At 42.7% G+C, this 24,595-nt stretch overlaps 1 protein-coding gene across 5 annotated transcripts in view; it reads right to left on the bottom strand.

Annotated features, from left to right (window-relative positions):
* Positions 1-4,778, bottom strand: part of MITF (melanocyte inducing transcription factor) — a 206,624-nt gene extending 201,846 nt beyond the window's left edge. For 2 of the 5 annotated variants that reach the window (XM_033132655.1, XM_033132658.1), the window contains exon 1: positions 4,502-4,605. In XM_033132655.1, the coding sequence (XP_032988546.1) occupies positions 4,502-4,605 (104 nt within the window). Of the gene's footprint in view, positions 1-4,501 lie in introns of all 5 variants that reach the window. The other 3 variants (XM_033132661.1, XM_033132654.1, XM_033132657.1) reach the window with 3 other exon arrangements.
* Positions 4,779-24,595: the final 19,817 nt, after the last annotated feature.

Genomic DNA, 24,595 nt, shown 5'->3' with positions numbered 1-24,595 from the left:
TCTGCATGCTAGGGGATCCCTAGCTTGGACAGACGAGAAAAATCAAGAAAACTATCAGAAACCAATAATATGTTGACAGTTTTGTTTTGCCAAGAATGGATTATCATTTCCTAAAAAGAAAGGGCATTTTTAGTAGGAAGATGAGAGGGAAAACCTGAGAATAAATCCATGAAATTGCAGAGGCCTTATACCGAAATATGTGCATGTGACTGTAACACAACAGTCTTTTTGTCTTTCTCATTTCACCAAATCCTGGGAAAACTTCACACACCTCTCTCTGAATCAGCATTGGAGAATTATCGCTATATCCTGTCCTGCCATTGTAAACCAAAAACTCCTTTTAATTTCCATTTCTCATTTGCAGTAAGTTAAATAACAGTTGTCTAAAACATCACTAAAATTTTGAGAAGAAAAGAAATGAAATTAAAGTAAGCCAATTCTAAGTCTGTCCAGGAAAAGGAATTAGCAACTACAAAGCCCACAGAAATGGTACACCAAACAAAAGGACCATGAACCTGAAAGAAGCTACCTTATTTTTAAATGTTTACTTTGATCACAAAGACCTACAGAGAGTTCCTTCACTGCCGGGAGCTCATTCAACAGTTCCACATTTGTTTCACAGACCTGACTGTGCCTACGTGTGAATTCTGGGTTCACCCTTGATATTCAGCACTTTTCCTCTATCACCCCACCATTTCCACCACAAAGAATTCAAAAACCTTGCTAGAGGAACCAAACTGCAAATAATTCTATATTAGAACCTTGTCTCGTAGCATGTGTCCTCCTGCGACACAGCTTTGCCAGTCAACAGGACCAAAATGGGGTTCAGGTCTTCTCAGTCCAGTAACCTCACATTTCAAAGGCCAGGAGGTCAGCCCAGGAGGGTTAGGAATGAAACCATCCTTCCTCCCAAAACGCTTCAGATCTCAGTTTACTCCAGATGAAGACTATGTCAATTCCTGTTTGGAGAGACCCTGGCGGTTAGTTACCTGCTTTCAGAGGAATGCAATGATGACGGCAAAAACAAAAACCAAACAATCATCCTGAATGAGGTGCTAAGGGAGAAAGCAACACATGTTCAAACAACAAACCATTTTTGTGCCAGGCATTGTTCTAGAGCCATGGTTCTGAAACAGGGGTGATTCTGCCCCCATGGACATTTGGCAATGTCTGCAGACATTTTTGGATGTCACAACTGGGGAAAGGATGCAACTGACCTCTAGCAGGCAGAGGCCAGATATGCTGCTGAACATCCTGCCATGCTCAGGACAGTCCCACAACCAAGAATTACCCAGGTCATAATGTCAATAGCGCAAGGTTGAGAAATGCTATTCTAGGACCCAACAGTCAACAATGAAGAGACAGAAATCCCCGGTCCCTCAGAGCCGGCAGTCTAGTGTGGAGAAACATGTAATGAACATATTAGAAAATTACAGAATGGTCACAACACAAGTACTATGGAAAAAAGAGCAGGGCAAGGCAGATGCGAGTTTGGAGATTAGCAATTATAAATAGTGTGGACAAGGTGGGCTTGGCAGGAAGGACATTTAAAGGACAACTTGAGGCTGGGGGAGGGGAGGGAGGAGTGAGCACTGTGACTGTCCAGGCAGCGGGACCAGCACACACAACCTAAGAGGGCCTGAGGGGGGAGGCTCTGGAGCGTTCCAGGAACAGCAAGCAGACCAGTGGGCTGCAGCAGGCGAGCCAGGAGGGTGGCAGCAAGAGATCCACTCAGAGCTGACAGGGACCTTGGTTGCCTTCTGCCATTTCAAGGATTTCAAGTTTTACTGAAACTAGGAGCCACTGCAGGTTTTTGAGTAGAGAATGACGTGACGCGATAGGTTTTAACACAAGGTTTCTCAACCTCGGTGGTGACAATTTGCGGCCAGATAATTCTTCCTTGTAGGGGCCATCCTGCGCACTGTAGGATGTTTAACAGTATCTCAGGCCTCTACTTCTCAGAGGCCAGTAGCGAGCCCCTTCTGTTGTGACAACCAAAAATGTCTCCAGACATTGCCAAATGAACCCTGGGAGGCAAAATCAGCCCCAGGTTGAGAACCGGTTTTAACAGGAACCTTGTGGCTGTATGTTGAAAACCCACTAAAGCGCGTAAGGGTAGAAGACAGGAGACCAGTTAAGAGACAACTGCAATGACCCAGGCGAGGGTGATGGTGGCCTGGACCAAAGCGGTCGCAGAGGAGTGAGTTGGTGAGAAGTGGGCAGATTCGACATATTTCCAACCCCAAGAGACAATCCTGAAAATACAACCGATAGACGAAACAGCTACAGCGTCTTAAACTTCCAATTTCAACTTTTTCCAACAAAGATGTATAAGAAGGGAGGTGCCCCATCAAAGACTCAAGACAAAAAGCCATAGAAGGTTCTGAACAATGTGTAGCCCTTTTAAAGACACACAACACATGTCGATGACAATACATTAGGCAACTATGGAAAACACTATGGAGAAATTCTGTCAACCCCACATATTTATTCCCAGATTTTGTTTAACTGCTTTATTTCAAAGAGCATGTGTCTGCTCCAGTTTTCCAACCTTTTCAATTTAGCCTTCCTCTTCATCCTGGTTTTGTCCCACACCTGTTTCTAGCTTCAGCGTGTGTGAAGCCATTTCTTCCCAGGTACCACACTTTTCCTTACACGTGCCAGCTAGCTACAGAGGACGTTCACCCTTGCAAGTAATTTTTTGCCAACTCTGAAAAAGAACAGGCCCAAATCCTTCAACATGAGTTTCATGGCACTCATGAGGGTTCTTCCAGATGGTATTTTCCTCACTTTCAAAACTCATTTAATGTTATGTATCAGCTACCATCAAAAATGTCCCCAACAGTCCAGTGAATTCATTCCTTTCAGGACCACACACACACACACACACACACACACACACACTCCCTCATTCTGGCCATGTAAGCATTTGCTTATAGAAGCAAAAGCAGAGGTTGTTCAGTAAAACACTGGTCCCTTCAGCTGAGTGCAGATAAAGCCCCAGTGAGCATAACCAACAATACCCTTTGCACAATATTACTCAAAACCCTCAACCCCCAACACACACAATCTATGCTCACACACAAAACAGCCATTATGAAGAGAAACCACCAACTAAAGGCGGGTTTTATTCGTCTAACTGCAGAGGAGGTTTCCTTCCAATCTCCCTTAGCATCTGCAGAGGCTGCTTCAGCAACGGGTCAGTCAGTGAGTGTGCTGTTCAGATTTTCTTCCTCAACTTGGGCTCGGAGTTTTGACACAGCCCCAAAGGACACAGCCCTAAAAGACAGAGCTCTGCTTTCTACTAGAGCCAAGTACCAGCCTCCTCACCCCAGAAGCAAAGATTACACCCCCGCCCTCCTGATTTGGTTCCCCTTCTCCACTCACCCTGATTTCTGGCCCTTCATCCCCTCTGTCCGCCGGGCCCATTAACCCAAGCCCTACCCACAGTGAGGGGCAGGCAGAGAGGTTTGAGGTGGGTGCAGAACCACTTCTGAACCTTCCAGTTAAATAGCCTTATCTCACAACCGAGAGGGATGGAAATAAACCCTCTCTACTCTCACAGCTTGAAATGGCCATCTCCCTCTTAGTAAACACTGGAAATGTTCGGAGTGGCCCGAGGACCGAGAAAGGAAGACACCCAACCCATTCCGCCAGAGAAGTGGTAATGGAGGTAGAACAGGGAGTGGGCAGCGGAGGTGGCAGGGCGCCAGACCAGCGGGTGTCTTCACTCCTCTCCTAAAAAGTTTACGTCCCTTGCTAATTAAATCGCTGCCGTGGAAGGGACACTGCCAATGCCTTCCAGTCCCAAAGCTTTCTCCCCTCCAGCATACGCTTGGATTTGAATGGGACTCTACTGCCCACTGAGTTGAACCTGGACGCGGAGACACGCCCACCCACGGCCCCCGGCCCCGCCCCACTCCCTGGCCGCCGTCAGGAAGGTGAGAGGCAGAGCTCAGCGAAACCTCACCTGGAGGCGGCCAGGGGCGGGTTTTCCCAGAGGGGCCAGATTCCTAAGAGGCGACAACAAACGAGCTAATTGCTTCCCTCCAACGTCGCGCCTCGCTCTACCCCAAGCTCTCCCTCTCGGATCAGCCCGCTGGGATCTTCAGTAGAAGGATTCACTAGAAACTCTTTTCCCCCTTCGCAGCCGGCCATCCGCCGGGCCCCGCGCCTCCTCCCCCACCTCCACGCCGGGTCGCTCCCCAGCCCCCACCCGGTCTCAGCAGCTGGCATCCCCAGCCGAGGGTCCCCACGCCTGAGCCGGCCACCCGGACTGCCCGCTGAGCCCCCGAAGTGCGCTTGGGCAGAGGCCCCCAGAGGTGCACCGGCCTGACGGGCGCAGACCCCAACTGCGGGGGGCAGTTCGCCCTCTGCCCCGGGGCAAGGGCACGAGGTCCTTGTCCCAGAGCCCGGGCGATTGGCTCTTCTCGCCCCAGGGCGGGAGGCGCGGGGCACCCCCAGCCTCCAGCCGCGCCTTCCTCCAGCTGTCACCACTCACCTGCTCTTCAGGGGTTGACTTTTGAGTTCGTAATAGGTTTTGGGCTCTTCGTGAAACTCCTCCCCGACTTCGAAATCCGGCACGATCCCCGATTCTGACTGCATGGCTCCCGCTTCCCGTCCTTCCACTGCTCGAAAGGGAGAACTGAGCCCGCGAGCGGACAGAAGGTGGCGGGGCCTGGGTCCTGCGAGCGTGCGCCCCCACACAGTGCCCAGCTCAGCCCGCTGGCCCGCGCGCGGCCGCCCGCCCGGCGCGGGGAGTTTACACTCGCACCGGGCGGGAGGGGCCGGCGGCCGGGCGCTGCCTGGGATCTGTAGTTCGGCCCGGACGGGGCATTCCCGGCTCGCTGGGGGAGCCCTTCCCGCGAAAACTACAACTCCCAGAAGGCCAGGCGGGGACAGAGGCAGCGTGGTGGACACCGCTAGTGCAACTCCTGTTTGGATTCATTGTCAATGTCAGCAGCTCCTCTCCCTTCTATCTCCCCACTTGCCTCAAGGGTACAGACTTGGCTATTTAATAGTAATAAGAACGGACTCAGCCTCTCTCTCCTACCGTCACCCCTCCTCCCAGCTCAGACGTTTGAGAGGAGACGCCGAGTCCTTATTATTTAAAAAAAAAAAAAAGTGGATAGTTTTGGCTTTAGAAAGTTTTAGCCTTTATGCCTGCCTTAAAATAAAAGGACTTCCTATCAGCCCGCTTGCTTCCCAGCACTGCTGCGACACATCATCGTGTCCTCTGATTGGAACAGAGTGGAGGAACACTTAGTAATTGAAATATTATTGTGGAAAGTGTTCTTGGGCGTTCCTTTTCTATAATTCAGTCTGAGCTTTACAATACCATTCATCCAGCTGAATGTCTCTTTCCCTTTATCCAATTAGCCACTTCTAATCTAAAGCAGCTCTTGAAAGGCTCCGTTAATTTAAAAAGGCACCAAGTAACAAAACAACGTAGTCACCGTCTGTTTTTAATTTCTCAGTTGGCTGGGAGTTCAAACGAGATTGTCCTAACATTTCAGGGGTGAAGCTGTGGAGCAAAAAACTGTACAAGTGTCAGCCCCCAGCCTGAGCTTCCCGGCACTCTGTAAGCGCCGGGCTCTGTAAGCGCTTGTTTTTGCTGTCAGTCCACCCTCTGATTAGTTCCAGTAGGATGGACTCCTTCTTTTAAACGTGTCTTGAGGCATCAGGGAGGCGGTAGTGAGTTAGAGGGTGGCGTTGAAAGTGTTAAGATCCAGAGTTGAAATCCTGAGTCCTTCTCTAAAGTGCTGTGCAATTTGGGGCATGTCACTTGATTCTTAGAAGCCTCAATTTCTTCATCTATAAAAGAAGTGATTGACGAGCTTGTTTTCGAAGATGTTGCATGGTCAAATGCAAGAGAAAGTGATTTGTGATCTATAAACATTGCTGCTCAGTGGTCATCCTTTTATTTATTAGATCTTGAAGATACTCCTTTCAGACTAACATTTCATCTGTGAGTTTGTCCTTCAGACTTCATGAACGAAGTGATCATCCTAGGAGAAAACTAAGGAGGCTACTGGGTAGGCGTCTGCCAGGAGCTGGCCATTTTGCCTCAATATGAAACATTGTAATTTCACATAGAAAAGATCTTAAGTAGGATGGGTTGATTTTAGAGTTAAGGATCTCCACAAAGAGATTTGGGGAAATGTGCAGGAGGTACACAACTGCCAAAATCCCACAATAAAATTTACTCCCCAAAATACTACCTTTAGGTCCTTCACTATTCCATTAAAATATGGCAAAATATCTGGACAGTCCTGAGGAAAGTGGGCTTTTTGTGCTCATGAATGTGGGATCCCAGATCCCTTGATAGATGGAAAGCTAGAAATTAGATGTTAAAAGTTTAAAGAAGTGTTATTCTCTGCCAGAAATAAGAGAAAGGTAAAACACAAAGAGAACTTTCGACCTAGACTTCTACTCTCATCTTGATTCTCAGCTTTTGGTTCTTAAAACGTGGTTGATTTTCATAATGAGTTGGGGATATTACAGGAAATTTAAAGGGTGTGGACCAGAGATGCTATACATTTTGTAAAGTAACAAACTTTCTTGTCCAGAAATCAATGGCACCTGTTGAGAAACACTGGAGTCTTCTTAATCTTTTGGTTCACCAGAAGCTTTTTAATCAAAGGAAAAGCTATGGACCTTCTCCCCAGAAAATATAAATGTAAATAAGATTCTATTTATAATTTTGGTCTGTTCATCCTTTGAAGGCCTTCATCTTAGAAACGCAGTTTATAACCTCTTTAGAACCATAGTGAAACAATCTAGTAGGTCATTCATTATATCAGTGACCCGCTAGACCGAAGGGACCAAACTTAAAGGGAAAAAACTGTCAAAAAAGCTAAGATCCCTGAACTTACCTCCAACCAAGGGCACCTTCCAGAGAGATCCCTAAGATGCAGAGCTCTGAGCTGAGGTTGCTCTGAAGTACGCACAGATACCTGCTATTTTTTCTCCCTACACCTTTTCTTCTGGTCTCACTCTACTCTTGGTTCAGAAAAACTTCTCTTCCATTACATATGGCCAGGATATTGATTGCAGTGCCATCTGCTACCCAATGGAAGTAGGTATATGACCTAATCCTGACCAATCAGTGGGCCCCGTTTTCTTAGCCACAGTGATTTCTTTTGAGACAGACAGCATCCTAACATGACTAGAAGTCCTCCTTTGAACTTTTCTGCTAGGGCAACTGGAGAAGACCGTCTGATTTGGGAAGCATGGGGCTGGAGGGAAGAAAACTTAGAGCTAATTACTTATGGCATCCTAGGAAGCTGATAAAAAAAAAAAAGTGAGAGAATGAGATCAGATCAACAATCAGAGAAGCAGATATCCTTAGATTTCCCAAATTTATAAACCAAATTTTTTTTCTTTTTGCTGCAACTATTAATATTTTGGTTTATGCTTTTGTCACTTGCAACCACAAGAGCATTGAGTAATCATCCTAAAGACTTTTCATTCCTTTAGGTGGAACATTTTCTGTGGACTGCCATAACACTAATCCACATAATAACGAGTTGTCCCTTGTAATTTCTCTTCGTTAATGAAGTAAACAGTAGGAGTAGTTACCTCTTCTTTAAAAAGGTGATTTAAAGTTCACAGCCCCATATATTTGAAACAAGGACTGTGCCTATTGAAAGTACAAAAGTAATGGCTAGAGATTGTAATTACTGTCACTAATAATCTGACCTATATTTTTCTAATACTTTACTTTTTGCAAATGCTTGTCATATGTACCTCTTATTTGAGCTCATAGAAATCCAGCAAGAATAGAGAGCAAGGGTTTCCATTCTAATATGTATAGAACATGCACTAGTTATGGATATGGCATTGAGTTAGGTTGCCCAAATACATGAATGAATTTTACTTTCTTCCTGCTCTCAAGAGACTCACAGTGCAGGAGTTAAGTCAAAGCTTGTACCACAATGAGAAACCACACATTAAGTGCTAAGAAGCAGATCATTTGTGTAGGATTAGTACTGTCTTATCCATTTAGCTCAACAACTATTTATGAAACATCTAGTCGGTGCCAGCCACATTACGTGCTAGATATGGGGAAATAGCAGGGATGAGCCATGTATGGGCCCTGTACTCAGGGCGTAGTCCCAGCCCTTTCAGAAATAGGAATGAAAATGATTTAATGAATGAATAGAGTGATAGACAGGTAGGTGCAACAAGTATCTGAGAAAGCAGCAACACCTGAGGGCAGGGATGGAGATGAAGTGAAGAATTCTCAGAGGAGATGTGACTAACCTAGATCTAAAAAAGAAAAAAAAAAAAACAAGGAAAAAATCTAGGGTATAAAACATAAAAATTGAATCTAATCAAGCTGCTAGATCTAACCACCAATTTACAGGGAAAAAATGAGAGAAGAACATGTTAATAATACCACAAGGATGCAATCAGACAAACCCAGAAATTGAGAAATTCTACAAGACATTGAGAAATTCTTCAAAAAATAAGTAGCATGAAATAAAGGGGAAAGAGGAACTGTTATAGATTTTTAAAGATTTAAGAGACATATTAGACATGTAAATTATATCACTATTAAGAAAATGAACTGGGAAAAAGGGATATCACTCAAATACATTATGTAGACTTTGTCTAGAGCTTAATTTGAACAAACCAATTGTCAAAATTCATTTTGGAGAAAACTGGGAGTGTGTGAACATGAACTGGAATTGGATGATATTAAAGAATTATTGTTTATTTTATTAAGTATGATACTGATATTCTGCTCATCTTGTTTTTTTAAAGCTCTTATCTGTTGTTAGAGTAAAATGTTGAAACTGGGTAATGTGTCATGGAAGTTTACTTCTCTCTCTATTTTTGTGTATATTTGAAAATTTCCATGATAAAATAATTAAACTTAAAAAAGTGAGAAAATAAACTGTCATAATGTTTTTTAAAATGGGGTATACTTTATGATAAAATTAGATAAAAAGGCATGTGATTCAAAAAGAGAAAATGGACATGAGAAGTTATGGACGCAGGATTGCATGTGGTGTGTTTGAGGAAAGAGGCAACAGAAACTGACCATAGTTGATTTAAGCAGAAAGGAATTCATTGAAAGTGTATTGAGTAGCTCACAAAGCCTCAGGAACAGCAGCAGAATCTGGCACAGACACTGTGCAACTAGGAACCACTCCAAAATCTATGCCATGGACCTGGGCTAGTGAAGGCCCCCACCAGGGCCACCACTGTGTCACTAAACATCACAAATTACCCCCTTAACCTGACAGGACATGGGATGTTGTCGAAATGCTGGGAACTGGATGTAGCCACAACCACCTGCCACCAGAATGGATCAGACAGAGTTCCAATTACTTCACCTATTTATTCCAATTACTTCCAATTACTTCACCTATTTATCATTCAGTCCGAGTTCAAGGCTGGACTTGATTGGCAGATCTAGGTTTTGTGTCCAAATTCTAGCTACCCAACCATCCCTACTTTAGAGACTTAATATTTTTCAAATATAAAATGAACCTATTTTGCAGTCTCCCTGACAGCAGTAAATTCAGTTATGTGTACAAAAACGCATAAAGCTTCCCCACCCCACCTCCTTTTCAAACATAATCTAATTCAACTTCTGTTTCTCTTATTTGAAGTGTATTTTAATAAGCACAGGATTGAATGGTAATGAAACTATTTTGTTACTTTAAAAAGATGAGACAAGCCCAGAGGGAGAACAATGTCAATAACAGAAAACTGTTAAGGGAAGGAGGTTGTCAGCAGGCCAGCTTTCTGCACAGTCCTCCCAACGCACGTTTCCTGCATGTGCCAAGGTGGTGCCCAGACATGGCCCGCCCCAAGAAACCAATCTAAGCCACACAAAGTTCAGGCATGGCATATGTCAAGTGGGAAAGTAGTTAATTTTCAAGGCATACATCTGCTTATGGCTTTGTAGATTTTTTAACTTTTTGGTTAGTGGATTTCCTTGAGAATCTGATGAAAGTTGTGGACTTTCTTACTAGAAAAAAGAGCATACTCAAAGTGTTATTTGCAACTTCAGGGGTGCCACGGACCACTCTGGATTATCCATGTTTCCTCCAGGAGTCTGTGCGTCCTGGTCTTCCAAATATATCGTTCTTACAAATGCTGTACCATGCAGCTGTCTAGAGCCAATGAAGGGAGGTGAGGGGAGAGGGCGTAGTGCTATGCTGTGTGGACCAGGAGACGAAAGTGGAGCGCCCTTCTCAAAGTATCGTCCATTAACCACGTGTATCATAATTATTTGGGGTGCCAATTAAAGTGCCGATTTCCAAGCCCTGAACAAGAACTGCTAAATCAGAATCTCAAAGGGGTGACAACTGACAATCTGCTTTCTAAGCAAGCTCCCCAGTGAGTTCTTAGGCATGTGGAAATTTTAGAACCACTACTTTAAGGGGTGATCAAGCCAGGCAGAAAGAAAGCACAACAAAAGAAGGGTACCAAAACGAGGCTAGAAGAAAGCTAAAAAGAGGATGATTAATAAATAATCCAATGCAAAATTTGTGAGGCATGGATCTGAACATGAATGGATTAGGAAAGGCTGGATGACATCTGGAGTGTGATTTCCATGACTTTGGGAATGAAGGTCTGACAGGTTTCAGAAAGAGCTGATTGCAATGGGGCAATTGAAGAGTCACCAGGGCTAAGAACTGAACAGTGGTTTGGGAGATGGTTTCACCTGGTTAAAAGCTGTTAAAGAAAAAAATTATTCTGACACTTGTTAAAGAACAGTTAGGCCAACTTTATTCAGGAAGACTATTGCAGTAAGTCAGGAACGGCTGTGAGGGGGCTTTGAAGTGGAGGAGATTGGCTTAACCCCAAATACAAGGAGCGGAGGAGGATTTATAGGCAGAAGCAGAATGGGGGCAGGGCTGGAAGGTGGTCAGAGGGTAGAAAATTACTGAAAGTGTCGTAGAATTCTTTTCTAAACTGAATGAACAGGATTCTCACTGGAGGCAAAGGAGGGGAATCAGCGGGGGATGTGAGGCTGCCGGGTGATGAGGAAGGTGATCAGCTATTGAGAGTGAGAGGTGTTGGCTAACACGACTTGATGGGATTTCTGTTCAGAATTGGTCCATGCAAACGGAAGTCCAAAAGTCAAGGCCTAATTGGGAAGAGAATTCAGAGTAGACCGACTAAAGTTTGGTCAAGGAAACACTCAAAGCAAAGTAGTGCCTTTGTAGCTCAGGAACCCCCAGGCCAATGGCAGCAGGTGATTGTCAGCTCACAGTCACCAAGGCAATGGAGGAAGAGTGGTCTGACCTTGGAGGAAGAGCGGTCTGACCTTGGTGTGGACTCGGACTCCAATCCCAATGCAGAGCCGTCAGTGAAGTCATGCTTTACATTCTTGTTCCAGGATGTCTGAGGCCACAGGAATTGGAATAAGAAGGAGAACACAAGACATTCCAGGAGATAATAAAGAAAAGAGAAGGAATATACACTCCAAAGTGGGCATTTCTCCTCTCTGCCTTCCTCTAACAGCCACCAAAGTGAGGTTGCTGGCTTTTATACAAAATATTTAAAATAGATTTATCTTCTTATTGGAAAAGTAATAATATTTATTATTTGAACATTAGAAACTGCAGATAAGTAAAAGAAAAAGGCCCATAATACCACTACAGAGATATTCATACCTCAGTATATGTCATTGTACATTTTATATATATATATATATGTATATATATGTGTATATATATGTACACATATACCTATATATATAAAGTGTATATAATGTATATAATATATATAGGGCTCTATCCTATATATATATATATATATTATATACTTTTTATAGAGCAAGGGGGTGGGGGAGAGAGATGTTCAAAAAGAGGTCATACTGAATACACAAGTGTCTCCTACTTTTCCCTTTCACGTATCACGAGTAGCTTTCCTTGTCTACCACTTTATTTTAATGTTTCTAAAATATTTCCATTATATAAATTTATTAAAATTTACTTTTCTAATCTCTGTATTGTTGGGCCTTTAGGTTGTTTTCAATTTTTCACTATTATAGGTAAAAATAATTTCACTACTATCCTAACAACTAAATCTTTGCTCCCATCCACAATAGTTGCCTACAAATTGAATTGTTAGACCAAAAAGCATAAATATTTTGCCAAGAGGGATCTTTCTGGAACACAAGTCTCATCTTCTCTTTTCCCTATTTTAAACCCTTTTAGGATCCCCCTTGTTACAGAATAAAAACCAGGCTCTCTAACAGTGAAATCCCAGCTCTCCATCCTGGATCCTCCTACCCACTCGTCCTCCTTTCAGACCATGGCCTGACTTCCGTATTCAGTAGCTCCAGTAACCTCAAGCTGCTTGAAGGTCCAGTAACCCCAACATGCCAGGCTGGAATGCCTTTCTCTTCCCCTTTCGTCCATCACACTTCTTTATCCTTTAAGTTTCAGTTCAAGTGTTACCTTCTCCGGGAAGCCTTGCTCTACCCTACCAACTTTCGCCAGCTCCACAATTGGCTTAGGGATCCCATCCCTACGTTCCCCAAATACAATAACTACAATACACTGAGTTATAGTTGTCTGCTTAACTTTGTATACACATGTCCCACCACCGCCACCATCACCACCACCACACACACCCAACACAGTCCTATTGGTACCCAGAGCATGAATTATTGGGGGCTGGGACCATGATAGATATTCAATAGCTGTCTGTTGAATAAATGAATGGATTAACCATCTAGTAAAAGAAAATATGTGTTCTAGCAAACTCACTTTGTTCCTTTTTGTAATGATAGCAATAATAATACAAATGAAAATGGGATCTTTACTAGGTTTTCTAGTGTCCATTTTGTATGTAAGGCAAATGATTAAATAATATAACTTCTCCATCACTAGGACTCTATCCTAATCTGAATTGATTTATCAGAGTGAAATTTAGCCTGTGTCCCAATGGCATTGCTGATAAGGAGGTTGAGATCTCTTTATTGGAACAAGCAGACACGTTCAGACTTGCTAGTGGATGATTTGGAGAACTATCATGCTGGAAAATAACTGAATGAATCACATTTCACACCTATTAAAGGAACTAAAATCAGAAACCAAAATAAGCCAAGATACATGCACATTTCCTGTCGTGAAGGCTGCAGGGGTAAACCTCAAGGGATTTGATATTCCCATCCATGTTAACACAAAAAGTTGTCAGAAAGTTTTAAAAGACAAGGACTCATTTGTCAGGTTCTCCATAAAAATATATTCATCTTTGTAGGGGCTCAGTGTACTGCTGTTGAATTGATTTCCCAAAGTAATATGCTAAAATGTCAAGCCCCAGAGGTCAATGGTCAAGCAGTTAGAAAAACAGAAACATTCAGTCTGCTTCAGGACAAGTGAAAATGGGGAGGTCCTGAGGGACTGACCTTGCAGGGACAAATGAGAATGGGCATCAGGGTGGTCAGAGGACTGCAAAGGGCTTAATGCTTGCATACCTCAGAGAACAGTGCTTGGCACATGACACGCTCCATACCAGAGTTTTGTAAATAAATAAATCGCTGTTTCTTTATTCGTTTAAAAAATATCTGTTCAGTACTTACTTTGTGCGAGTCAACTTGATTGAGCAAAACCAGTTGACTTATCCAGCTGAGGGTTTCCGAAGATTGTTCAGTTTAGGCAAAACTAGAGTTAAAATCTATTCCAATAGTCTGAGCCCCTCAGAAGAACACACTGGCTGGCTCCAAACCCTGGCTCTTCCATTTATTGGCCCCATGGCCTTGAGCAAAATACCTAAATCACCCTAATTCTCAATTTCCTTATTCGTAAAAGGGGAATAATAGACCAAATTGGTTCTTCTGAGGATTGAATAAGGAAATCAGTATAAAGCACTTTGCCTTCTGTTGTCTAGAACTCGTGGAATTGTTGACTAATTTTATATTATTATTCTTGTTCATTGTTGCTGTTGTTATTCTTTTCACCATACTTTAAATTAGCCTTTAAGAATCTATTGATCTATGTTTGAGGCATAAAAGAGAGAAGAACACTTTCTGTTTCTCATGTCAATTCTCTTTTGACTTAATTTTTTTTTAGAAAAAACTTATTTTACAATTATGAAATATATTACACTTTGGAAAGTGCATAAAACATATATGTATTCTTTAAAAAATAATGATCCTTGTCCACTTGCAACTTCTTCCCTCCAAAAGGTAAACACTTCTGTAGTAATCACTGCCTTCTTTTCTTCCATAATTGTGGCACATATGTTTGCCCCCTTAAGCAATATAGTTTATTTTTGCTTGTTTTTGGATTTTTAGATCAATGAAATTATGGTAATTATAGTAGCCAGCTTCCAAAATGACTTCTAGTGACTCTGGTCTCCTGTTCTTCTCTTCCTACATTGAATCAGGGCTGGTCTGTGTGACCAACTTGTAAAGATGTCACAAAAGATGATTGCAGCCCCAGCCTAGTTCTCTCCGATTGTTCACTCCGGAGGGAGCGTCAGGAAAATCAAGCAGTCCTGTGAAGGGGCCCGTGTGAACAAGGCCTCCCACGAGCAGCCAGCACCGAGTTGTCAGCCTGTGATTAAACCACTTTAGAAGAGGTCCCCCAGTCCAAGTCAACCCTTCAGATGGCTGTACCCCACAAGACATTGGTCTGTACCCTCATGAGCCACCCTGAGCCAGGATTGTTCCAAGCCCCTCCCAAATATCGGACCCACAGAAACCATGAGCAAAAATAAATGATTTCTGTCTCATTAAGACAAGATGCTCTGGAATTAATTAGTTATGCAGCAATAGACAAATAACCAGGAATTGTACTGTATGAAATGTTTTGTATCTCAACATTTTAAAAGATTCATTTATGATACTGTGTATAGCTTAATTTAGTTACTTGTATCATTATATAGCATTCCATTATATGGATACATTTTGGTTTGAATTTTATAAACATTTGTGCCTGTAGGGGAAATTCTTGACCTGTAAGGCTTGAGAAGAGGTCCTTTTTGATTTGGGGGCAGGTCTCTGAAGAAATGGGAGGAAAAGATAAGTAGCACTTGATACCATTAAGGCCAAATTTACCATTAATATTTCAATAATGCAAATATCTTGAATAACAAAAAAATAAGCAGGCTATGGAAAGATCCTTATTTCTTTTCACTGTCAGCAGAGTTATCCTGAGTGACAATCTTACTCATCCTTCCTATTGCATCAAATAGTCACTGGACTTCTCATCTCTGATTCTCAGAAAGAGACTAGAAGAGAAGATGGACTGGAGACATACACTCTCTCCTGGGATATACAATTACGTGCCACATAACAATGTTCAGCAGACAAGGGACCACATATCTGACACAGTCCCATAAGCTTATAACGGAGCTGAAAAATTCCTGTTGCCTACTGATGTCATACTGTGGTGAGGTCATAGTGCAACCCATTCCTCACCTATTTGTGGTGATGCGTTGTATAAAAGTACAGCACATGGGGCGGACGGGTGGCTCAGTTGGTTACAGCGTGAGTTCTGGGCAACGGGTCTACCGGTTCGATTCCCACATGGGCCAGCAGAGCTGTGCCCTCCACAACTAGAATGAAGTCAATGAGCTGCCGCTGGGCTCCCAGGTGGCCAGATGGCTCAGTTGGTTGGAGTGCGTCTGCTCAACCACAAGGTTGCTGGTTCGACTACCGCAAGAGATGGTGGGCTGCGCCCCCTGCAACTAGCAACGGCAACTGGACCTGAAGCTGAGCTGAGCCCTCCACAACTAAGATTGAAAGGACAACAACTTGACTTGGATGGAGCTGATGAGTCCTGGGAAAAACACACCACTGTTTCCCAATCAAAAGTCCTGGAAAAAACACACTGTTCCCCAATAAAGTCCTGTTCCCCTTCCCCAATAAAAGTCTTTAAAAAAGAAAAAAAATGTACAGCACATATAGTTACAGTAGTAAGAGAGCTACACCATCTAGGTGTGTAAGCACACTCTATGAAGTTCGAACATCACGGGGGGACGCATTTCTCAGAATGAAACCATGTAGCTATGCTGTGTTGTACAGTATTTTACTCTTACTGACAATTAAACCAAAGCAAACATGTTAGCTGCTGCAGACACAGAAAGTCCTGTTTCCTTAACATTTAAGCTATTCAGTCAAGTGGGAATCTTGAGCACCTTCAATCCTCAGCCTACCAGACAGACCTCAGCTCTGTGTGTTCTGCCTCTGTTTCAGTAGGACACAGAAATTAACTAAGAAATCAGGACTGCAAACCAGTTCTCTGGTGAAAACTTAAGAATGCAAATTTAATTCCTAGGAATCGATACTACAGAAATACTCTCACAAAGGTGCAACGATGTACATACAAGAATTTTCATTGCAGTATTTTTCATTATTTTGAAAAACTGGATCCATGGCACAGGCGCTATAGATAAATTATGATGTATCCTTATAATGGAATTCCATGCAAATGTTAGAAACCGTGAGCCTGAGCTCTATGAGTGGACATAGAAAGATAGCCAAAGTAAATGTTAAATTTAAAAAAGCATGTTGCAAACAATATACTGTATGAGGTCTGACAATTACGTTCGCGAACTCGTCCTAGAAAAAGTGCTACATACCTCATTGCTGAATATCACTATGGTCACCTTCAAAGTCCTCCCCTTGGGAAGCTATGCACTGACGCCGGCACCTAGTCCACCCTTCAAAGCCATTTTGGAACTCTTTTTCTAGAATGGCCATCAGAGTTGTGGTCGTATTACCCTGGATGTCCTGAATATCATCAAAATGTCTCCCTTTCAATATTTCCTTTATCTTTGGGTAATGAAAGAAGTCATTGGGGGCCAGATCAGCTGAGCAGGGAGGCTGTTCCAATACAGTTATTTGTTTTCTGACTAAAAACTCCCTCACAGACAGTGCCCTGTGAGGTGGTGCATTGTTGTGATGCAAGAGCCATGAATTGTTGGTGAAAAGTTCAGGTCGTCTAACTTTTTCACGCAGCCTTTTCAGCACTTCCAAATAGTAAACTTGGTTAACTATTTGTCCAGTTGGTACAAATTCATAATGAATAATCCCTCTGATATCAAAAAAGATTAGCAACATCCTTGCAACAAGTTCGTGACCTTAATTGTCAAACCTCGTAGGTGTGGCTTTTGAAAGCAAGGGCAAAAACAGTAATTTTTAAATTTGCCATTTAGATCAGTGATTAATAATGGCAATGATTATGAAGAGAAAAAGTTATAAATTACAGATTAATCTTTAGGATTATCTATACTGAATGTCATAGTACCGTCTTTTATCTACTCTTCCCGATTATTTTTATGATTAATCAAAGAGCTGTGAAAACCCGACGGTATAAGAAAGCTGAGCCATAAGTGACTACAGCACATATTTCTTTTATCACTCTTTATGATTCTCTTTTTTAAAATTTCACAAATCACATGTGTTCATTTTAGCAGATTTGGAAGATACTGAGATACTGCAATAAACAAGAAGAAAAAATATCTGTAATTGACCCACCAGGGAGAAATGCTTTTAGTATTTTTCTTGACAGCCACCCAAACGTATTTCTAATGTTACTTCAACACACACACGTACATACACGCACACACGTGCTCACAGAGTTCCCTTCTGTTGTAACCAATTTGACTTTACATAATATATTTTAAACAGCTTTTCATATTAAATATATACTCGTTACTGTTGCCACGCAGCAATCTACCTGTCTGTCTCCTCCTACCTGCCCCTAAAGAAAGGAGAGTCTGTGAGACAGATACTATCAGGGACTTTGCTTCACCTTTGTGCTTGCACCTTATGTCTCCCTGTTTGGCCCCAAAAGATGGCTGGTCAACCAATGACGGGTACAACTCCACACAGGGGGTGGGGGGCAACCCAAGCCAGACACAGACATGTGGGGACCATCTGGGGAACTCATGGCCGATAGAGGTGGGCACAGCCCCCCCACCTTCCCCAGGCTAAGGAGAGCCTCTGCCTCTGCGGCTGCATTCCTTCCCACAACCTGCGGGGGAAGTGACTCAGTGATGTGCTCTCCATCTATTCACATGCATAAAGGTTTTGTCCCTTGGGGAAGTACTTATCCTGACAGTTCTTCTGCCTGCAGGCAGGGGTGATTGGCTTAAATCAGTTTCCTATTGTAATGTATGGGATTCACAGATCTTGAGATTGACAAGTTTATGTCCTTTACTCCCCCACCTAACTAATAAAAGCCACGCGTAAGGCTGATTAGTGGCTCAGTCCTTGAGGCCTCGCTTGCACTCTATTCTTGACTACTGTCTTTCTTAACCCTGTGCCATCCTCCTCGCTTCCCACTGCTGTTGTCGTGCTGAACGCAGCAGTTACAACTATTAGGCTTACACACTATTCCATTATATCAAGAGTATATAAAGTGGTTATGAACCACTCTTGGGTTTATAGGTAAACTTTCACGGGGTTTGCAAATACCCAAAACATTTATGAGATATTGTATGCAAACTATATGTACATTTTTCTAGAAAGTGAGCCCCTATCTCTCAGGTTCTCCAAAGTTTTACCAATAATTAAGGAAAAAGAATCACTAGGTGATATGTCTGTGGAAGAGATGGCATGACTCATCGAACCAATCCGTTCTTGATTGTCTAGTTTGTTTCCAGTTTTTACTATTATAAACTGCCACCCGTAAATTTAGGAGTTTTCAGTTTTGCTGTTCAGAAAAACATGAAAAGCATGAAGTACTGTGATATCATTGAGTCTCAGTGTGTTGAAAACTAGGGGACTGTGTGCAGTTCAACCCCCTTTCCAGAAAGCATTCTCATAGAGGTGTCAAAGAAGGGATTAGACCCTTCAGACATTGAAACCCCACCAGCTTAAATAAAGCCTGTCATTGGCTGCCAAACCTAAGACTTTCTTGGGCAGACGAAAAGCAGAAAGTTGAGAAATCCATACTAGAAAGTAAGAGAGAGATAAGGGCAGGGACCAGATGAGGAAATCAGTGCAATAAACATCCGGTTTCTGACTAAGTCCGCAGTGCTTCCTTCTTTCCTTCCCCTCCTAAAAGCAGCTCTCTTTGCCTTTAGAGAACTGCCCGACCTCCGTCCCAGGTAGTGTTGGTATGGTTGTCATTCAGCGGCACCCGCTCTCTCTGGTCAGAGGAGCACACTGCTGAGCCAAAGTATACCAATAAGCTTCCCTCGCTCAGAAAGCCAAATCTCCTCCAGGCAGACTCTAGGAGGGAAGGCTGTTGGAGCTGAGTCACCCAGTAGCAGCACCCTACAAAATCAACCCTTGAGTTCCTGCTGCAGAGATCCCCTGGGGACCCCGGGTTCCTGCACTTCCCCAGACGTGACTGTGCAACTCTTCCTTCTGGTCTCTCAGCCACACAATATTCCTCCAATTCACTCCTTCTTCTTGCTTTAGTTAGTGAGAGTTGATGTTCGCTTGCAACAAAAATACGAGTCCTAGTACAGTTAGAATTGGACCCATGGGTACAGTGAGAACATATGGCTTACCCCTTGATTTTTGTTGTTGTTGACAAAACAACACAAACACACACAGGCCCAATTATGCCAAGATATCTGGGTAAGATCTCACAACTGTTCGTGATAGAGGCAGATCCACACTCAGTTCTCTCAGTAGAATATAAAATTCTTGAAGATAGACACACTGTTCTGTTTAGCGGTCAGTACTTTATCCCTAGAACAATGAGAGGCACACCTGAGGTGTTCAATAAATGACCGTTGTTAATGTTTTGCAGTTGCTGTTGATTCTTGGTTTAAAAAGAAGGGAAAGTGTCCTAGATAGAATGTTGAATAAAAAAGCAAGTTGCAAAATACTATGTATTGTGTGATTCTATTTTTGTAATTTTAAAATGTGTTGTAATATTTATAATTACATTGTATAAAAATCACCTGGAATTATGTTCCCTACCCACCTATTAAGAGCATTATGTCTGGCTGGAGAAATGACTTGGGCTAAATTTTTGATGTTTCAGTGTTATTTGAATTTTTTGCAGCTTAAATATATCATTGTTGTGATTAGAAAATAATTGTTTAAGGAAAGGGAATGAGGGAAAAGGAAGAGAGAAAAAACTAACAAACATCTAAAGATAAGAAGAGAGTAAAAAGAAGGGAACAGAAAGGAATGAGGAGGCAGAAGGGCAGTGACACTTCCGGGTGGTGCTCTGCCATGGATGGCTTATTATAGTGATCATCAGGACTCTTCACTGATATCTCACTTTCCTTCTTCCAGGCACATGATAAGACTGAACTAGCCACACTCCTGAAGGTAGACCTGGTCACGTATCTTGCTTTGGCCAATAAATGGGAATGGAAGCCACGCGTGTCATATCCAGGCAGAAGCCTTTAAGAGTCAATGTGTGTGTGATTTGTCACATTTTCTTCCTTTGTCTACAGCAGTCACTGATGGCAGAGTCTCCTTATGGCCTGGGTCCCTGAATGACAATGACAGAAACATAGCCCTCCACCAACCCATGTTGGACATAGAACATATGTGAGAAATAAACCTTTATTTAAGCCACTGAGATTTAGGGGTATCTATACCTATAACCTCAGCATACCAAGTCTGTCGTGGGGTACATCTACTCCAGGGCTATACATTGTTTCATAAGATATCGTTATGGACTGAATGTCTGTGTCCCCCCTAAATTGATAAGTTGATTCCTTACCCCTATGGGATGTATATTTGGAGATGAGACCTTTGGGTTTAGATGAGGTCGTGAGGGTGGGAAACATAGGATGGGATTTGTGCCCTTATGAGGAGATACAGCAGACAGCTCTCGCTCCATGTCTCTCCACAGTGTGAGGACCCAGGAGAAGGAGGCCCTCTGCAAGCCAGGAAGAGAATCCTCATCAGAACCCAGCTGTGCTGACAGCCTAATCTTGCACTTCCCAGTCTCCAGAACTATGAGAAATAAATTCCTATTGTTTAAGCCACCCAGTCTGTGGTATTTTGTTATGACAGCTCGAACAGATGGCGACAGTCTCCGACATAAAGTCCATGCTGTGTCAGTGTCATCCAAAGAGCCCAGGACTATCTCTCTAGCATTGTTCATGCTACTCTCTCTTTCACCCCATAAACCACTACCACCCCCATTTCATTTTGTTGAGCCTGTACAATTTTATTAGAAGTTATCTGACTATTTCATAATGCTACAGCTATATGTTTCACTCTGTCTTGCATGCAGCTGGCCCTTACTCTCTCCGAGAAGCCCTCTTGCACTATCCCAGCCACTCACAGACAAGTCTAACCTAGATCTCCTTCCTAAGGGGTGTGGTCGCACCCAGGGCTTATCACTTGGCACATTGTGTTTGGCTTTGTTAGCTTGGTTGGTTTTGGTGGAGTTTGTTTTACAGTTTAAATGTTTTTTTTCATTTTAGGATAATAATAGAATTACAGAAAAGTTGCTAAGATAGTACAGAGGGTTTCCATATCTCGTTCACCCAGCTTCCTTTTATGTAAACACAGCCATGGTGCCTTTGTCAAAACTAAGCAATTAACACTAGTACAATACTATTAATTAAACCATAGACTATTCAGATTTCGCCAGCTTTCTCTGTTGCAGGATCTAGTCCAGGGTACCACATTGTATAATATTTATTCATCGAGCATCCTTATTTCCTAATCTCAATCTTTAAAAAAAGTATCTCAATCTTTTTTTCTTTTTAAGAACTTCAAACTTTTCAAGAATACTGGTCAGGTATTTTGTAAAACATCCCTAAATTTTGGGTTGTCTGCAGTTTTCTCAGAACTAGTCTGGGATTGTGGACTCGGGGGAAGAATACTACAAGGCGAGATAACCTCATCACATCCTAGCAGGAGTATGCACTATCATGTGACTTATCACTGGTGATGTTAACCTTGGTTGCTTGGTTAAATTGGTTCTTACCATATTTCTCTGCTGTATAATTACTATTTTTCCCTTTCCATACTTTTTCTTTGGAAGAGTTACTAAATTCAGCATACATCTTAGGTTCTTCTCTCTCTCTCTCTCTCTCTCCCTCTCTCTCTCTTTTTCTCTCCCTCCCTCCTTCAGCTCTGAGGGAAATCTGCCACCATATCATGTAAATAACCCAATGGAGAGGATCATATGGCAAGGTACACAACTCTCCTGTCAACAGCCCCCTGAGTGAGTATAGAAGTACATTCTCCAGCCCTAGCGAACATTTTGACTGCACACTCATGAGCGACCCTCAGCCACAAATACCCAGCTAAGCTGGTCCCAGACTCCTGATCCTTGGAAACTGTGTGAGCTAATAAATATTGGTTGTTTTAAGCTGCTATGTTTTGGGCACTTTGTTGTACAGCAGTAAATAATCAGTTCACCAGGCAACACTTCACTTCTTTTACTTTGGCTTTTCTCTCCATGTCTGCTTTGTTCTTTCCTCTCTTTGCATATATTCCTCTTGAACTTCATGCCTTGGGCTGAAATAGTTACTTATTTTCCCAGGTAACATCTCCTTGGTTCAAGGCACCAGATCACCATGAAGAGCAGTCACTCAATTGTACATTCTAGGGAAAGAGAAACTGAGTGGCCCTGACAGGTCATGTGACTCACCACTCTGGTTCAATTAATGTAGATGGAGTCAAGTTGTATAAACAGGGCTGGCTGGGATCCAGTCCTCTGTGTGTATAAAGAGGGGCAATTATCAGAGGAAGAGGGTTAACCTGGGCCTGGCAGACACCTCCCCCCTCCTTAGTATCCAACTCTACATGCCTGACACACTCAAAGGAGTGAAAAACGAAACATGAGTTTCCTGCTGGACCCCATATGAGAAACTGATGGTAAAATGGGAGGTGTGGAGAGTTGCAAAACCTCTTCAGGGTCTTGCAAAACAGGCTACACCTATATCCATATGGCTGGATTGATTCCACCTATAAATGGCAGGAAGGATAATATTTTTTACAAACAAGGAGTGACCTCAGAGACAAATGTGTGAACTGCAGCAAGTTATGTTACAAACAACAGAGTTCACAGCTGTGTAATCCCAGTGACCGTGGACATCCAGGGATATTTTCAGCCCAAGATCCAGTAAGTCTTTGATTTATCTGCTAGTAAGGTGATAGCCCTTGTGAGGATTGGTTTAAAAATACACCTTGGGTGAACTCCTTGAGGCGAAGCATGAACAAAGGAACCAGTATTAGAATGAGTTGATACTAAGCTTGGAAGGAGTTTCCTTAGGGCTTCCAGGTGTGATGAAGTCTGCACACTTTACTAGTCAGTGTCCAGTGATAGCGGGACGCTATGGCCAGTCTTATTGAGATGTACCTCTGCCACGAGGCAACGGAAATGGCAAAACCTGTGTCACAGAGTGACACTCTCTTTATACGTGGATACAGTTTCTGACACTACATAGGTGAACTAAAATGACCTTTTGCAATGCAAGAACTGCCTTGGGTTTTTAATAGCTTTGATATGTTAATTGAGATGCAATTAAAACATGTATATACACACCTCAGAGTGACAGAGGAAGTAGTAAAATAATATATAAAATATTATCCAAAAGTCAGAATCCATCACCAACATAGGTCATATGCAAACATTTATTTCAATGCTATTTAAAATATCCTCGAGATTAAGGATGCAAAATGAATCCCTTTCAAGTGCAAAGTTATCTAGTTCACTTCACAGCTAGCCTCCTGCTAATCATTCCTTCCAGATCTGGCAGAGAGGGCTGATCACATTGATAATCAAGATTTGCTAAAAAAAAAAAAAAAAAAAATTTCTGAGTCATCAGGTTGTGGCTGGAAAACGTTAGACATGAGCCTCAGAGTTCAATGAGTTTTAAAATATCCTTTTTACTTTGAAGCCTATTCTCTTGAATTTGCCCATGGAATTTCAGTGCTCCTCTTCTCATACCTTTTACCTTTAAAGAGAGAATCACAACCCAGACAGAGGCACTAATCCGAATCTATTACAAGAATAATGATTTTAGCATCTATAGAGAAGAAAAATCCAGGAGATGCCACGATGACACTGAGCAGCTTATGTGTTTGGGCCCTTGCCGATCACGTGCCTTTTTGCTCTCAGCGCCATTGCTTAGGGCGCCTCAGTCTCTGTTGTCCTCTGGATTTCAGGCTGTTTGGCCAATCAATGGGAGGCACTGGTGCAAGACTGAAGGATGAGAGGAGGGCAGAAGCAGAACTCCTCCACTCTGCTTCCTGGTAACTGATACCTGACGGCTGGATCTCCTATGTAGCTCCCTTTCTGCAGAACAGCCCTTCTCTTCCTGACCTCAGTTCCTGCCTGTCAGCCTATTATGATTCCAACTTCTAGCACATGGTTCCAAATCCTCGGCTTTGGCTCCTTATATCCTGGCTGTCTCCATTCCTAGGGCTGGTACTAGCTTCTCCCTATTGCTAATCTCATGTCCCATTTCATTTTCCAGCTCTTTCATTTCCTGTATAACGATTCCATATATTAAATCCTCTCTGTTTGAGACACCAGGAGTAACTGCAGTTTTCTTATCTGGACCCTGTGTGATACAGGGACACAAAAGCAACACACATGTATTTGAAAGTCAAAAGTAACAAAACTATGTGATTAAATGAGTAAATTGGATAGTCCAATAAGTAAGTACCTTCTGACGAAAGGAGATGTCAGAGAGCTCTAGAAATTAAACTTTCCTGTGGCTCATCATGGAT

Source organism: Rhinolophus ferrumequinum, chromosome 17, assembly GCF_004115265.2.
Source record: "Rhinolophus ferrumequinum isolate MPI-CBG mRhiFer1 chromosome 17, mRhiFer1_v1.p, whole genome shotgun sequence".
In the NCBI taxonomy this organism is placed as follows: Eukaryota; Metazoa; Chordata; class Mammalia; order Chiroptera; family Rhinolophidae; genus Rhinolophus; species Rhinolophus ferrumequinum.
The sequence above is the reverse complement of the archived record's forward strand: the minus strand, read 5'-3'. Positions and strand labels throughout refer to the sequence as shown.